Source organism: Rhinopithecus bieti, unplaced genomic scaffold (assembly GCF_001698545.2).
Source record: "Rhinopithecus bieti isolate Rb0 unplaced genomic scaffold, ASM169854v2 scaffold_9876, whole genome shotgun sequence".
Classification (NCBI taxonomy): domain Eukaryota; kingdom Metazoa; phylum Chordata; class Mammalia; order Primates; family Cercopithecidae; genus Rhinopithecus; species Rhinopithecus bieti.
Window position 1 is genome coordinate 1,283,347 of NW_016806295.1, and position 17,586 is coordinate 1,300,932.

General features: G+C 46.4%; 1 protein-coding gene across 1 annotated transcript in view; it reads left to right on the top strand.

Annotated features, from left to right (window-relative positions):
- Positions 1-15,878, top strand: part of CHRNA7 (cholinergic receptor nicotinic alpha 7 subunit) — a 142,778-nt gene extending 126,900 nt beyond the window's left edge. The window contains exons 7-11 of the mRNA XM_017875403.1: positions 2,994-3,212; positions 4,156-4,350; positions 5,298-5,384; positions 8,934-9,043; positions 13,630-15,878. Of these exons, the coding sequence (XP_017730892.1) occupies positions 2,994-3,212; positions 4,156-4,350; positions 5,298-5,384; positions 8,934-9,043; positions 13,630-14,148 (1,130 nt within the window). The 3' untranslated portion in view covers positions 14,149-15,878. The remainder of the gene's footprint in view (positions 1-2,993; positions 3,213-4,155; positions 4,351-5,297; positions 5,385-8,933; positions 9,044-13,629) is intronic.
- Positions 15,879-17,586: the final 1,708 nt, after the last annotated feature.

The window sequence follows — 17,586 nt, forward strand, 5'->3', positions numbered from 1 at the left end:
CACACACCACTTACCACTCACACCAACACACATACCACTAACACACCACTAACACACCCTCATACACACCACTCACACACCACTTACCACTCACACCAACACACATACCACTAACACACCACTAACACACCCTCATACACACCACTCACACACCACTTACACACACACCACTCACACATACCACTAACACACACCACTTACACACCAGACACCCACACATCACTCACACACCACTTACACACACACCACTCACACACCCTTACACACCACTCACACCCTCATACACACCACTCACACACGACTCACAACCCTCACACACACACCACTTACATGCAGACACCACTCACACATGCACATTCAAACCAGATACACTACTGACACCACTCACATGCCACACAACTTTCACACACATACCTCATACACTCACACACCACACTCATGCACATCTTGCAGTTACTGCACACATACCACCCACACACTCCCATGCTCACATGCACACACACACATCCACTCATATACTCACACACACACACGTCAGCTAAACTCACATGCACATATACGTCTCCCACCACACATCCTCACACACGCCTCACACATTTACATGTGTCACACCACACACACACCTCATGTGCTCTGATACTCACACTACACACTAATACACACCTCACACCTTCACGTAGACACGGCCGCACTCACACCGCACTGCTGCGGCTAGGCTGGCTCTGCCTGCTGGGTTGCTGTCTGCCTGTCCTCCCTGTCAGCAGGTGACAAGCCTCCGGGGTCAGAGTCAGCCTTTGCTCACCTCAGCATTTACCCCTGAATGAACAAAGGAGCGAGTGAACCTGCCAGTGGTAGGTAGACACCTCCCAATAATACTGGAACAGATTGAAGAAGTCCAGCTGTTCAGGCTTCTCGAAGCATCCGCTTTCCTGCAAGCCCTGGCATTTCCTCCTACCAGGAGGACCCTGGCAGACGGGGCTAGTGGGGGAGCCTTCCATCACTCCCGAGGTCTTTCTCACCAGGCCTGCACGTTGCATTTTCTGTTATGAGGGCTATTTTAGAAAACAGCCTCTGGTAGTCACCAGTGTAGAATATGCTGCTGCAGGTTGTTTGGAAGGCTGAGGCTATTTTCAGCTGCAGGAGGAGCACTGCAAGCCTCGAGCTGCCTGAGTACAGCAGCCCCCTCTTGGGCTCCAGGCCTGCGTCCCCACTGCAGTGTCCCTGGATGCTGGTCAGGACAGGACACGCTGTCCTGTGACCATGAGGGGCTTCCTTACACCGGCAGGAAAGGCCCAGGGCTGCCTGGTTTGGAAACCCCTTGCCTGCTCCCTGGGAATGCAGAACTAGTCCCAGGATGCTGCCCTGTCTGTAGTTAGAGGGTTAGGGGTAGAAAAAAATGAGTTCAAGCTTTGAAATAGAGACTTGATCATAACATGACTTTTCCCCCCGTTTCATGTGTTTATTTTTTAACAGCTTTATTGAGAGAGAATTTACATATCATGCATTTTAAGTACATGATTCAACAATTTTTAGTATATTTACAGAATTATGCAACCATTACCACAGTCTAGTTTTAGAACATTCCCATCACCCCACAAAGATCCCTTTTGCTTGTTTGCAGTTAATTCCCATTCCTACTCCCAGCAACCACTGATCTGCTTTCTGTCTCTAGAAATTCTCTGTCTCGGGCCATTTCGTAGAAATGGACTCATGAAGTTACAAAGCTTTCTAACTGGCAGACAATGTGGGTTTTGGGGGGATTCAACCATTAATGGAGGGGGATTGTCTGTGATGATTCCAGATTCCTATAAACATTTCACGTAAGGACGCAAATCATACTTAAAGGAACTCCAGGGACAAAATGTGTATCTTTTCCCAACTTGGTTGTGGGGTGGGGCCCTTCTTTGCAAGGCTGTGGAGGCCCTTCCTGCACGCATTCTTTCTGTGACTCAGTAGCAGCAATTTGCGGAGTGCCAGTCCTGCCCCAGGAACACCTGGACGCTGAGTCTGTGCCTGTCTTCTTGTGCCATGCAGCCTTCCTCTGGGCCAGGAAGAGCACATGAGCGTAAATAACTGGAGTGGCCTCTTCTGGTTTCCTCCCCATGGCCCTCTGGGAAATCCACTTCCAACCTGTCCTAGCCTGGAATAGCTCTTTTCAATGGAAACTCTTCCTTCAAGCACCATCTCTTCAGCTTAAACTTATCTGTTTTTTTTTTTTTGTTTTTTGTTTTTTTTTAACTTTTTTTCTTACAGACAGATTCTAGGTGTGTTCCCCAGGCTGGAGTACAGGGGCTCGATCATAGCTAACTTCACTTTAGCCTCAAACTCCTGGGCTCAAGCAATGCTCCTGCCTTAGCCTCCTGACTGGCTGGGACTACAGACATGCACCACCTCACCCAGCTAATTTTTTTATTAGAGATGTCTCACTATGTTGCCCAGTCTGGTCTCAAATTACTAGTCTCAAGTGACCCTCCCACCTCAGTGTCCTGTGTCACTGGGATTATGGGCATGAGACACGGTGCCCAGCTTGTTCTGTTCTTGGTCTAGAATTTAAATTAGTTAAAATTCTAGCTTTAACCAGAATTCTAGATTATATTTCTCAATAATCATGTGTTCTTCCAATTTTTAACCTAAAGAAAATGCCCACCTCACCCCACACAACACCCACACACACCTTTTAGATTCTATTTCTAACCTCATCATCGTTATCAACTTCTCTAAGATATTTTGCATTCTTTACTTTTATTATTTAGAGTCTGAAGATGCTCATAGTCAATGCAAGATTATAGAGCTAACTTTTGCACAAAAGCCCACAGAACAGTTTTTGACAGAGCATGTCATTGTTACGTTTGGATTTTAAAAGACAGTGAAGCTGAGCTGAGATTCTGTTTTAAAGATTTTGCAGTTAAAGAGACAGCTTCAGTTTGCTGTGGACTGCATTAGCTGCAGTGCGGAGGGCGGAACCGGCTGAAGGAACTGCTGCGTATTTTGAGCGCGTCTCGGTCAGCTTCCGTTTCAATCTTCCGTTTCCATCACCCACACAGGCATATTCAAGAGTTCCTGCTACATCGACGTGCGCTGGTTTCCCTTTGATGTGCAGCATTGCAAACTGAAGTTTGGATCCTGGTCTTATGGAGGCTGGTCCTTGGATCTGCAGATGCAGGAGGCAGATATCAGTGGCTATATCCCCAATGGAGAATGGGACCTAGTGGGTAAGCCATGAGACTAACAGCCTGGAAGAAAGCTTTTCTATTCTTGGGCAAGCTTTAAAAGTTTGGGATTTTCCACTGTCCTTTTCGGTGTGAGTATTTATTGACTTTTGCAGTAGTCTCCATAATTTAGTGAGAGCTATAGGAGGAGAAACAGAAAACAATTAGGATATGCCATGCTTTCCAAGAGGAACTGGCACTTGTAGTGAGGATGCATTTAAACAAACCAGTGTGAGGATAGATAGCTCTACGTTATTCAGATCCACTCCATTTCTTTTTTTTTTTTTTTTTTTTTTGAGATGGAGTCTCACTCTGTCGCCCAGGCTGGAGTGCAGTGACCGGATCTCAGCTCACTGCAAGCTCCGCCTCCCAGGTTCACGCCATTCTCCTGCCTCAGCCTCCCAAGTAGCTGGGACTACAGGCGCCCGCCACCTCGCCTGGCTAGGTTTTTTTTTTTGTATTTTTTTAGTAGAGACGGAGTTTCACCGGGTTAGCCAGGATGGTCTCAATCTCCTGACCTTGTGATCCGCCCGCCTCAGCCTCCCAAAGTGCTGGGATTACAGACTTGAGCCACTGCACCCGGCCGATCCACTCCATTTCTAAAAGCAAGTTTCAGTTGATGGGAACCTATATTTGATTATTTTAAATAGAAAAACGATTACATTTATAACAGTGTAAAATTGGTAATATGTTATTTATAATTATTATAATCATGTGTTTCCAATCCACCAAAAGACTATCTACTAGTTTGGCCAACTATCTTAACGCTATAGTAAATCAACAGGTTTTATTCAAGCTAATTACACGCCCTCCCCCCTTTTTTTTTTTTTTTTTTTTAGCACTTTGCAAACTTTAGGGCTATGCTTGTGTGTGGTATACACATTGAATAAACAGGGTAATTTATTGTATTCTAACAATGGCTCCTTCTCTCCTCCCCCCTATGGAGGAATTCCCGGCAAGAGGAGTGAAAAGTTCTATGAGTGCTGCAAAGAGCCCTACCCCGATGTCACCTTCACAGTGACCATGCGCCGCAGGACCCTCTACTATGGCCTCAACCTGCTGATCCCCTGTGTGCTCATCTCTGCCCTTGCCCTGCTGGTGTTCCTGCTTCCTGCAGATTCTGGGGAGAAGATTTCCCTGGGTAAGCACCCGGGTCTCTGAGACCGGAGGCCCCTCTGCTGAGGTCAGCTCTGGAGGGCTCACAGCAGACAGCGCAGGACTCCATCAGGGTTCCCAGGGATTACCTGGCTCATCGCACACAGACCTCCTAGCCCAGGGTGGCTCCAGGACTCCAGAGGTCCCTGACTCGGGCTCCGTGCTGGAAGGCTGTGTGATCCTGAGAATACTGGAGGACCCTCAGAGGATGGGGGGATGCACAGGGAGGGGCCAGCTCCAATCTGCCTCGAGGGGCCTGTACTTTTTTCCCTCCTGCCACCCCACCTGTTCCTTGATGGCGACTGGTCATCAAGGGAACAATTTAGCTTAGTATCAATCAGCTTGCATTTGTATGTTGCAGTACACAGTGTAATTCTTATGATCACTCCCATACGAAGCTAAGAAAACCAAGATTTCGAATGGTGGGATGAGTTTCTCAATGTCTTAAAGAGTTACTAAACAGATGTAGCATATAGTAAAAATTATTCCCAAACCCGTATCTTCTGAGTATGAGGTTCAGAAAGGTTGAATGTTATGTCTAAGGTCACATAGCTAGCTGAGTAGCAAACTGAAGACCTGAAACCAGGTCTCCTGACTGCATATTTTCTTTTTCCTGCTACGTGAAACTACTTCTCAATAATATTTTACAAAAAATATGAGAGATAATTGTGCTAAGTTAAATTTTTCAGTTTGTGTTGATGCTTTTAAAATTCTGGGTCCTAAACTTGTCTCCATAAGAGACTCCTTTGGGACTCTGGTAAGTGGCATGGAATGTCCCCTGGAAAATGCCCACGCCCAAAACGTGCATTCCACAGCATCCCCCAGCACCACCATCCCTCGTTCTTTGAGTGTCAGGTTAGGAGCCCTCATTAGATAGAATTGAGGCCTTCTTGTCTGTTTTGTCTGAGGAACCGCTGTGTGTTTATGTTTTAGGGATAACAGTCTTACTCTCTCTTACTGTCTTCATGCTGCTCGTGGCTGAGATCATGCCCGCAACATCTGATTCGGTACCATTGATAGGTAAGGCAAGAGTCGGGCCCCTCTCTTAGAGATATGGGGTTAGGGTGTGCCCAGGATTTCCCAGCAGATGAAACTATAAGAAATAGGGCTGCACTGCCCCCATTTTCTCTGGAAGGTGATGATTTGCTGTAACTATTCAGAGTCACCTGGGCCCAAGTAAGGGGAAGGGGATATTCAGCTTTGAGGTTTGACTTTTAACTTGCAGAAATGCCCCCCTTCCCCTAATTCTCCTCCTCATGCTTGTTTTGAAGCCAGATATTTTATCATTAGAGATGCATCATCTTAGCTTAAGATGTTGTTTATCCAAAAAGCCTTTGTTAAAATGGGAGAAGCACACGGTTATTGTGTCCTGAGATAACTCAATGTCTCTATATAAAATAAAAGTGTTCAGGGAAATGTGAATGAGAATATATTTTGCACAGGTATAAGGCATGACCCTCTGCCCAAGGAGGGACAACAAAAACTAGAGTCTCCACTCCCATTGGGCAGTGAAGTTCGGAAGGAGGTATACGGACTCATTACACCTGCTGGCCCCTGCTGTTTGAGGATCCATGTTGTGTGTCTACCTGGGGGTGGGCTAGAGGGAGAGCCCTACCTGGATACCCCCAGGCTTTGGGAACCAAGCAGCCAAGGCCCTTCTTTGTGGAACTCCCTGTATGTGCAGTATTTTGGCCAGAGAAACCGTTGGTATGAAAAGCCTTTGTGCGTATCATTTTTCTCTTGATACCATCAGACAGGGAAGAACCACCTTTCCACCTGGTTCTGTCTCCATTCTTTCTACCTTCCAGCATACTGCTTTCAGTAGAGATTTGCAGCCACCCTTCCTGGGATAGTTGTCAGGCCCTCTCTGGACTGATTACCTGCTGGGAAAGGCTTGGTTGGTGCATAGCCCACATCTAGAAGGATGGGATGCTAGTGGCCCTAGGGACATCAGCTTTGCTTCCCTCTGTTGATGGAATTTCAGTCTGGGCAATCCTTTGACCCCCATCTCTCCATAGGTGGTTGGTCTGCTCAGGCTGCCATGACAAAACACTATGGACTGGGGGCTTAAATCACAGAAATTTATTTTCTCACAGTTGCACTGCTGAAAGTCCAAGACCAAGGGGCCATCAGGGATGGTTTATCCTGAGACCTCTCCCCCAGGCTTGCAGACAACCACTTTCACAATGCTTTGTCCTCCCCTGGTAGTTCCTCTGTGCACCTGCACCCTGGTGTCTGTGTATCCACATTTCCTCTTCTTCGTTAAAAGAACACCAGTCAGATTGGATTAGGGCTTGACCTAATTGTACTTAATTACCTCCTTAAAGACACTATATCCAAGTACAGTCACATCCTAGGGTACTAGGGGTTAGGGCTTCAACATATGAATTCTAGGGGGAAGCACAATTCAGCTCATAAGGGTCATGGTTTGCTCCAGTCTCCTTCCTTTTCTCAGGAGCCCTGACGCTAACTTTAGGTCTTGAACTTCCACCTCTGGCAAAGCTCCTCCCAGGTACCTCTTGGTCTTTGTAGGAAGGCAGCGAGTTCCTTCCTGGCTTGAGGACCAGTGAGGGCTAGCTGAATGCTTAGCCTCCTGCACCCTGATGCTTTCTGCTTAGAGCTCAGCCTCTTGAGCAGACAGCCACATCAAAGGTTTAATAATCAGAGCTGCCCACTAAAGAACACCGCCTCCTTTCTCCTAGACATCTTGGCCTGTGTAATTGCTCGTCATTGCACAAATGCTGCAAGGAAGGGGTTTCTATTTTAATGGAGGCTACCATAACAAATTGCTGTAGACTGGGGGCCTGAACAACAGACATTTATTTCTCACAGTTCTGCAAGGCTGCAAGTCCTAGATAAGAGTGCCAGCAGGGCTCTGGTGAGGGGCCACTCCCTGGTTTACAGATGACCCTTTTCTCGCTGTGGCCTTACGTGACAAAAAGAGAGTGAATTAGCTCTTTAGCCTCTTTTCATGAAGGACTGTAATCCCATTATGAGGGCTGCACCCTCAGGACCTCTTCAAGGACCCTGAGAAAATCACTCACCATTTCTCTACTTACACAACACTTCTCACACCAAAGGGGGGCGTTTCTCCCACATCGACCAATTCGTGGAAACCAGCTGGGTGTCCTACAGTTAGTTCACTTCAGTCCTGACACCACCTGGAGTTAGCACAGCATTCACAGATTAAGGCTCATAAGACCATTTCCACTTGAGATGCTAGTTAGAACTTCCGGCTTCTCATGCTTCTGTCCAACTCTATATATAAATCAGGGAGTTCCCAAAAGCACATCTTTGAGTTCAGCCATTTACTAGAGTGGCTCACTCTGGTAAACTCAGGGAAACACTTTACTTATATTTATTCATTAATTATAAAGTACAGATGAACAATCAGATGAAAGAAATGCATAGGGCAAGGTATTTGAGAAGGGCACATCACCCTCCAAACACCTCCACGTGTTCAGCACTGGGAAGGTCTCCAAAGAACTCCATCCTTTTGGGTTTTTATGGAGGGTTCACTACATGGGAATGATTGATTACATCATTGGTCACTGGTGACCAACTCAACCCTCAGTAAGTCTTTCCTCCCCAGGGGTCAAAGGTTGGGAGAGGGGATAGGGCTTGAAGGTTCCAACTAATTACTTGACTGGTTCCCCTGGCAACCAGACCCCATCCTGAGGGTATCCAGGAACTTCAGCCATAAGTCATCTTATTAGCATGTAAAGAGACACTGATGACTTCAGAGATTCAAAGGTTTTAGGAGCTGTGTGCCAGGAAATGGGAGGAAGACCAAATACATATTTCTTATTATAAATCACAATCTCATACGTCCCAAAGCCCCACCTCCAGATACCATCCCAGTTAGGACTAGGGTTTTTTAACACATGAACTTTGTTGGGAGATGCAAATATCAGCCTTTGCACCACCCCCATTGAAGAGCTGAGGCCCAAAGAGGCTGAGTGTTCACTCTAGACTCACAGCCAGTAGCTAGTGGACCAGGGTGGAAGCACTCAGATGCTCCATGCTGCTTCTCACCTGGGCCCAGGTGGAAGGACACGCATGGCCCATTAGAGCCAAAGCTGAGACTGAAGTTTTCGTCCTGAAAAGTCCCTGCCACTGACCCCTTCCTCAGGCTGGACAGTTGGCAGCCAGGTGGTGTGCAGGTTTGCCCTCATTGTGCCCCTGGAGCACAGTAGAGGCCTGCATCATAAACACTGGATGGTTCCCATGCCCTGACATCCAGTATATACTCACAGGAACAACCTTACCACCATCCTGTCAGGCGATGCTAGCCCTTATTGACTGACAAGGAGGCCAGAGTGCATGGAAGTGCAATGAAGTGAGGGAAGGCCACTCCGTGGGTGGGAAGTCAGACCACGCTGGCTGGTTTTGCACACCCAGAATGTGGGCTGCAGGCCTGGCTGGTGGCAGGAGGCCATCTGCCCAGCCCGTGGCATCACTGCACCCTGAGGCCCTGACGGTCAGAGAACCTGGTTAGGGTGTGCCTGTCCTGTGATGTTCAGTGTCGCAGGAGCTCCGGGTCTCACCCTGCATCTGTTCTCTCCACAGCCCAGTACTTCGCCAGCACCATGATCATCGTGGGCCTCTCGGTGGTGGTGACGGTAATCGTGCTGCAGTACCACCACCACGACCCCGACGGGGGCAAGATGCCCAAGTGGGTATGTTCCTCCCATCCCCGACAGAGTTGGAGCCCCTCCCTAAAGGAGGCTCCTCCTAGGGTTTATCTATTTCAAAAATTGCACAAAAAACGGGCATTCCTAAAGAAATAGCTTTGGGTTGTTTGTTTTTTGAGACGGAGTCTCACTGTGTCACCCAGGCTGGAGTGCAGTGGCGTAATCTTGGCTCACTGCAACTTGTACCTCCTGAGTTCAAGCGATTCTCCTGCCTCAGCCTCCCAAATAGCTGGGACTATAGGCACATGCCACCACGCCTGGCCACTTTTTTTATTTTTAGTAGAGATGGGGTTTCACTATGTTGGCCAGGCTGGTCTCGAACTCCTGACCTCATGATCTGGGCATATCAGCCTCCCAAAATGCTGGGATTTACAGGCGTGAGCCATCGTGCCCAGCCAGAAATAGCTTTGTTTTTGTATTTCGTCACCCATTGACGTGTCTTTGCATAGCGTGCAGTCATGGTGCGCGTGTTCCAGGATGCCCTGTGGCACTGCTGTCTAATCTGACGCTGCAGAGTAAGGCTCTCAAACTGGCTGCCCTGTGTGTTCTATCAGCACAGTGTTTTGAGAAGGTAGTTTTTTTGGATGCATGCTGTGAAGCACTGTGCTGCAGTTGGAAGCAACAGATGAGACAGACGTGTAGCGACATGATTGAGGCTTCACAACAGAATGAGGAGTGAAAAGAGTAAGAAACAGAATGAGCCGTGTACAAATCTGTACGTTCAGTACATATAGGGATATCATCCAACCAGAAGTCTATAAAACAAAGACTAATTGTCACCAGTGGGGAAGGAGGATGGGATAAAAGGAAATGGATGAAAATATAAAGGATTGCATCCCACAGCCTGTTAGCTTAGCCTGGGCCATACCACTCCTGCCCCAGCTGCTGGCACCGTGCCCGGCCACGTCTGCAGATGCTCACCCACCCAGGGATCCTCTCCTGCAGGGTCTGGTGTCCGGAGCTCTGCATCCACCCTCGCCTGGCAGTCAGGAAACCTTGATGAGGACCTAGGGAGGGCCTGCGCTTCTTCCCCGCTTCATGTGGGCTTTGTAAATCTTCCCTGACCTCCCGTCTGGAGAGCCTGGCCTAAGGATTTGGGGAGCTAAAAAGGCCCTCACATCCCAAAAGCGGCCTGTCTTTGGAGAGCACTTGTGTCCCAGTTCAGAAGGGAATCTAGGAATCAACAAGCTAAAAGCAGCTGTAGGGGTGAGATGCCGTCAGGTGCTCTCCAGGAATAGGGGATTGCTGGGCCTCCTGAAACATTTCATTGTGCAGTAGTTTAGTTACCCGAATGCTCACTTAGCAAAGACTACTTCTTAAGAGATGCTTTACAAAATTACTGTTTTTTCTCAGAGTTGCACCTGCATGGCCCATTCCCCTTATACACTCTTTAGTGAAGACTTACTTGTGAGCCTCTCATAGTGGTGTGTGCCTGTAGTCCCAGCTACCTGGGAGGCTGAGGTGGGAGCATCATGTGAGCCCAGGAGCTCCAGGCTCCAGTGAGCTATGATGATGTCATTGCCCTCCAGCCTGGGTGACAGAGCAAAACCCCATCTCTTAAAAAAACAAAAAAAAGGACTCACTTGTAGCTCATTCCACCAGCAGTAATGTGAGCTCAGCCTACATGGTGACATCGCGCACACGGAACACATCACTACGTTCCCTGAGGCTTGCTTTGTGAAGCACCTACCCTTAAAACACTGGGGTACATTTGCACACATTCACCTGTATTTTTGTCTGATTTCCTTATAACCCTGACACACTTAAGAAAATGCAAGGCCAGAGGTGGGAGGCCTGAGAGCTGGGGACTTGTTGGTTTACTGCTCTTTCTACCTATCCATCCATCAGTTTGAAGCAGGTAATACATTTACCTGTTTCTAAAGTCAAAATAAAAATAAAATTATACATAAGGAAATCCTGCTGCCATTCCTTCCCCTTCCCCTGCATCTACCACCAATACCGATTGGCATATAACCATTGTAATGAATTCCTCCTTTTTCCTTGCAGTATTTATTTATGCAAATACAAAAATCTAAACACCTATTCTCATTTCTTGTATTTTGACTGATGAGAAGATAAGAAAATTAAGACATTGAGACACGAAACCATTTTTAATGACCTGTAGCACTCTACTGCTCTAGAACAATCTTAATTAAGAACATATGCCAATTATTCACCTCTCAGCATAAAAGCTTATTAAAACCAGTTGGCTGCAAATGAAAGATGAAGCTTATGCATTTCTCTCGCTTTATATAGCACACTGCATTTTTCCTTCATTCCATGTGTATGTGAAACACAAACAGCCGCCGAGGGACTTTTATTATGATCTGTTGCTATGAAGAAGATACTGCCGGGTGCGGTGGCATTATGTGACATTTGCACAGCCAGAAACAAAACTGTAACCTAACAGAAGAGGTCAAGAGCACAGTTTGAGGAGTGCCAAGAGGATAATTTTATCTTTTAAATGCTTTGGCTTTGACAGCTAATGATTCAGGGCATGGAATTCAAAATAGACTTGGCAGTGTGTATCGTATGAGCTTGAGATGTGCACTGGGGGACGTGTAGACCCTGCCATGGAGGGAGAAGTGCCTGGTGCTGCTCGCTGCCCGTGTGCACAGCTGCCAGTGCATGCAGGCACACTCACTGCCCTGCAGCCCCCCGACAGAGCTGGCTCAGGCTTTCTGTTGCCTTCCCAGAGGGGTGGGGTTGCACGAGTTTTGAAGAGAATCTTGTAGACCCTTTGACAGATGAGGCTGGGAAAGGCTAAACATGTGAAGTGACATAAAACCACTTACTTACTCATTGTATGTCCTTGGGCCGGTTTATTAGCCTCTTTCAACCTCAAGTTTGTTGGTCTGTAAAGTGAGGGGATTATACTCCTTTCACAGGACCCTGAAAGCCCCAAGTGAGATGACGTGTCTCATGAGCGTTGTATGGAGGGCCCAACTCACCCAAGGTTTCACATGGGGCCATATGTCCCTGCTCCTTACTGATCATAAAAAACCCTCTAAGGTCAGCAGACCCAACCTTTCCAGGACATGCAGAGTGCCGTCTGCTTGTAAAGTACAATGGGAAACGAAGGGTTATTTTTATAGCTGCAATGAAACTGGTCTTATGCTTCCCTGTTCTTGTCCCCAGACCTGTTTGTTGCAGTTATCTTTGATAAGATATTATAAAAAGATTACCAAGAATGAAAGCTCTGTAGATACGAACTGCACAATTTACTATCTGTATATTTCCTCAAGATAGGAAATCTACCTGCTAGGTTACTGATGGAATTTCCCCACAATCATAAAACAAAATGTAAATGAAATCAGGATCTGGATAATTTCAGGGAAAGGGCCCATTTTTCACACTTACCTGGATGGGCTTGCAAGAATGCTGCTTTACCTGGATTGAGGCTTTGGATGTCTCTCTTCTTTCCATGAGGGGCAAAACCAGGATAAACTCCTTGGGGTGATTTTTCTCCAGCTTCTTTCATGCACCCTAGGACACACTTTAGACCAGAAGTTAGCAAACTATGGCCTAGGTGGCCAAATCCAGTCCACCAAGTGTTTTTGTAAGTAAGTTATTTTAGAAAACATGCCCATCCATTTGACACCTTCAATGTGTGCTACCTCAGCAGAAGTGAGTAGTTGCCTGGCCCTTTACAGAAAGTTTGCCAGCTTCCGCCTTCCACTTTTCAAAGTACTCTCCCAGACATCATCTTATTCAGTCTTCATTGAAGCCCACTGAGTTAGGTTAGAGGTTCCGAAACTTCCTTGGTTCACAGCACTTTAGTGTCTCAGGAAATTTTTCACAGAGCCCCTGGCCAAAAGAAAGAATACCCAAGGCTGCCTTTAAATAGATCAAAAGACTTTAATAAGTTGTCATGCCTTAACAATGTAGCACCTCTGGGGCACAGCACCGCCTCTCAAATCTTGGGATCAGATTGGAGACCACTAACCTCGTTTCTGTTTCACAGGAAGTTCCTTGGTATTTGCTTTTTATCAGGGTACTTTAAAAAACAGCTTTGCAAAGTGTTCACATCATCACAAGAGATGTGGTAATCTGATGTTGGAAGCCTGAACTTGCTTCAAGCTTCAAGTTTACCTGGTGTCTCATGGATGTCCTGGGGTTGCCTTTGAAAATTTACAGCCGCCCAGGCACTCTTTGCCTATTTGCAGTGGCCTTCCAGGGCACCTAACAGGTAGTGTGGGAGCCAGAGTTAGGCCTGAAGGTCCCCAGGTTACAGATGAGGAAAGATCAGAGAGGGAAATCGACTTTCCCTCTTGACACAGCTCACATAGCGTTCTCCTTCCACGAGGCTGTCTTCCCTGAGATTGCAGTGTGCCTGCCCCGGAGAAGAATTTAGCTTCTTTCCAGGGTGCATCAGTTTTAGTCTCGCCTCACTTTGAACTCAACTGCTTGTCATGAGCAGGCACTGCTTGCCTGCTAAAATCATCTGGGAGGCAGTGGAGCCTGCTACCCCCAGGACCAGTGAAGCAGGGCTTGTATTGTAGGATCTCACTGCTGTTGGGATCAGCCGATGCCCGCCTCGGGCGGCTCCTAACGTTCTGTTGTCTCCCCAGACCAGAGTCATCCTCCTGAACTGGTGCGCGTGGTTCCTGCGCATGAAGAGGCCCGGAGAGGATAAGGTGCGCCCGGCCTGCCAGCACAAGCAGCGTCGCTGCAGCCTGGCCAGCGTGGAGATGAGCACCGTGGCACCGCCGCCCGCCAGCAACGGGAACCTGCTGTACATCGGCTTCCGCAGCCTGGACGGCATGCATTGCGCCCCGACCCCCGACTCCGGGGTGGTGTGCGGCCGCATGGCCTGCTCCCCCACCCACGACGAGCACCTCCTGCATGGTGGGCAGCCCCCCGAGGGGGACCCGGACCTGGCCAAGATCCTGGAGGAGGTCCGCTACATCGCTAACCGCTTTCGCTGCCAGGACGAGAGCGAGGCGGTCTGCAGCGAGTGGAAGTTCGCCGCCTGCGTGGTGGACCGCCTGTGCCTCATGGCCTTCTCGGTCTTCACCATCATCTGCACCATCGGCATCCTGATGTCGGCTCCCAACTTCGTGGAGGCCGTGTCCAAAGACTTTGCCTAATCATGCCTGGTTCTGTACATGTGGAAAACTCACAGATGGGCAAGGCCTTTGGCTTGGCGAGATTTTGGGGTGCTAATCCAGGACAGCATTAAACGCCACAAGTCTGGTGTTCCCTTCTGGCTGTCAGTCGTGTTGCTTACGGTTTCCTCATTACTTTAGGTAGTAGGATCTCAGCACTCAGTTTAATACTCTTAGGTGGGCTGATAGATCCCCTTGGCACATCCGTACTGTCGGTCAGCAGGGCCACTGAGAAGTCATTTTGCCCATTAGCCCACTGCCTGGAAAGCCTTTCAGAGAGCTCCCAGTGGTTCCTCACCCCGGGACAGTTGGTTTTGCATGTCTGCATGCCACTTGCCATGAAGGCCTACCTGAAAATTCAACATTTGCTTTTTGCTTGTGTACAAAACCTAGATTGAAGCTAAAATAAACCAGACTCACTAAATCCATTCCAATAATTTACTGGTGGAAGGAAGACAAAAAAACTAAAACTAAAACCCTCTGTTAGCTTTTCTTCAATTCAACTTTTTATTTTTTTCTATCAGAGACAGTTGGTAGACAGAAACAACTTTATGCTGTTCCTACGTTAAAAAAAAAAAAAAAAAGACAATGTTGGTCTTACTAAGGATCTTTTTACCAGCCTTCCTGACTTCTGCAAACCTACCCTGTCAAGGAAATCAAAGGGACACAGGTTTCTTTTTATTCTGAACAAGGGCCAGGCCCCATGAGTGTCTCTGGTGGATCCCAGATAACTCCTAGGTGCTGCTCTCAGACACTGAGGAGTTGAGCAAATCTGTTCTATTCTGCAGAACCCACAGGACAAATAGAGTTCTAGTAGAATTAACAGCCCAAAAGAACAGCTAAAGCTAAGTGAAGCCATTTATGCGGGCTTTAAAAACAAAAATGTGTTAGCTGATTCACATGCACTGGAGTTAATTAGTCTTAGAAATGTGTGCGTGCCTACAAATGCACAACATAAAGTGAACATATTCGTAGGCCCTTTCTGCCTGTGTCAGGGCTAGGAAGTAGGGGCTGGGAACTCTTCTGGTCCCCAGTATAGCAGGCGCCAGGGAGGGGATGGTGTGGCCCATCCCTTCTCTGGATACCTGGCCAGTGGCAGGCAGCAGGGAAGAACTGGCAGACCCTCAGTGACTGACAAGCCAGCAAATCTGGGTTCTGACTTTTAGGAGTCTGCCTGCTCCAAGCCCGTCCACCCCAGCTGCAGCCCCGAAAGCTGGCTCAGAGTCCTTGGGTGGATTCACTGGAGGTGGGCAACTTGAAAACAAGAGAAACTTTAATTTTTAAACCTAAGCGATGATGCAGCTCTTCCCTTAGATTGTCGCCCAGGCTGGAGGGCAGTGGCGCGATCTCGGCTCACTGCCAGCTCCACATCCTGGGTTCACACCGTTCTCCTGCCTCAGCCTCCCCCAGTAGCTGGGAATACAGACGCCCGACACCACGCCCGGCTAATTTTTTGTATTTTTAGTAGATAGGATTTCATCGTGTTAGCCTGGATAGTCTCATTCTTATTCTTTAATGAGATCAGAGGGTAATTCACCAAGAAAGACCTCTTCTGTTCCATTGTGTCATCCAACAACTGCTCAGAGCTCAAAATTGTAGAAGGCTTCTGAGCCCCTAGAGATTTTTAATTTGCTTCTAATCCCTGAGATGAGAACATCATGAGGAAGATTTGATGTTGAGAGTTAAATAAATTGTATGTGTTTTTCCAGCCATCTGGCTCACTCATTTCTGGGTAATGCACATGACTTTGCAGTGGAGGAAGATGGAAGGTTGTGTGTGTTCGGTGTGTGTGTGTGTAAGTGTGAGGTACCTGTATGTGTGACAAGAGAAGAGACCTCACTTATGAGAAAGCTGGTGAATCAGGACATTCCAGCCTCAGGCGGCTTTGGAGTAGGATCTTCCTCAGCAGGCACTCCTTCCACTTGCTATGGATGAACCATGCACAAGATTTTCATTTGTTTTGTTTTGTTTTCCTGTTACAGTGTCTTTAGAAACAAGTAGAAGTGTTTTGATACATAAAAGGAATGCTTCATTTCTTAACATTATCCCAAAATGATCCCTTCCACAGTTTTGCTTTAAAAGAAACCTTTTGGTTTTGTATTTTATACAGGAACATATAAAAATACAAACAAAAGTTGTGCATATTTTGGCCCCTCAACTACTCTGTCATTTAATCAAGTAATAATAAGAAATAGATGTGCGCATAGTTAGAAAAGTATTAAAAACAACAGCCTCCCATACTCCCTGTTTTCTCTCTCAGAGGGGACCACGAATGAGCTTCTAAGTGCATTTCTAGAAAGGAAGAAAAGAAAAGGCCAAAGAAGGAGGAACGGGGGTTATGAAGAGAGACCTTCCCTTTCCAACACTAGCGCTCTGTGAAGTGCGCTGCACTTTGCATCTTCACATGGTGTTTTGTCTTAGAGGTCGTCCCATAATAACACATAAAGATCTACCTCATGCCTCCTAGTAGCTGCTTAGCGTTCCATTGTCTCAGTGGACTACCATTTATTTGAATAGCCTTTTATTGGCGAACATACGGATATTTCCAGTTTTTATTTTTATATACAAATCTGTAATTGGCATACTTGTACATATATCTTGACATTGTTTTGTTACTAAAACTTGGTATAAATTCCAACTTAGAAATGAAATTACTGGGTTTAAGGTTACATGTATTTAAAATTTTGATAGATATTGCCAGATCATCTTCTAGAAACTGATCGATGGATGTGACTCCATCAAGAGTACAATAAAAGGCCCAATTTCTCAACTTTCTATAATAGCACTGGGTATTTTAAACTTAATGTTTTCCCAATATAATTGGTGACACATGATATTTAGGAATATTATTCTGATTTTGGTTTATTTTATTGTGTATAAAATGGGGCATCTTTTCAAATTTTTTGTAATTTTACTTCGGATACATTTATATATTTTACCCAGTTCCTAACTGGATTATTTGGCTTTTTCTTAATTAATTTGCTCATGTACTTCGGGACATTTTGTCTTATGCCTTTAAAATATTTTGTTTATCATTTGTCTTTGGATGTTATTTATTGATTTCCTTATTTATTAGCATAGAGTTTAAATTTTATGTTGTCAATTTATCAGTATTTTTCTTTGTCAGTTGCAGGATTTGTTTCCAGTTTTTAAAAGCCTTCCTCATTCTGAGATGATAAATAAACTTACTCACATTTTCTTCTGAAACTTTATGGTTTTATTTGTTTACCTTCGGACTCCCTGGAATTCATTTATTGCAGGAAATGAGGGAAAATCCATACTTTTCCTCCAAATGGTGGTCAGTTGTATCAATAAATATGTAATAATGCATTTCTAAAATCCAGTCATAGTGTTTTCCCCTGTTCAAAATGCAGCCTTATTTGTAAACTAAATTTCTTTAAGTGTTTGGTTCTATTTCTG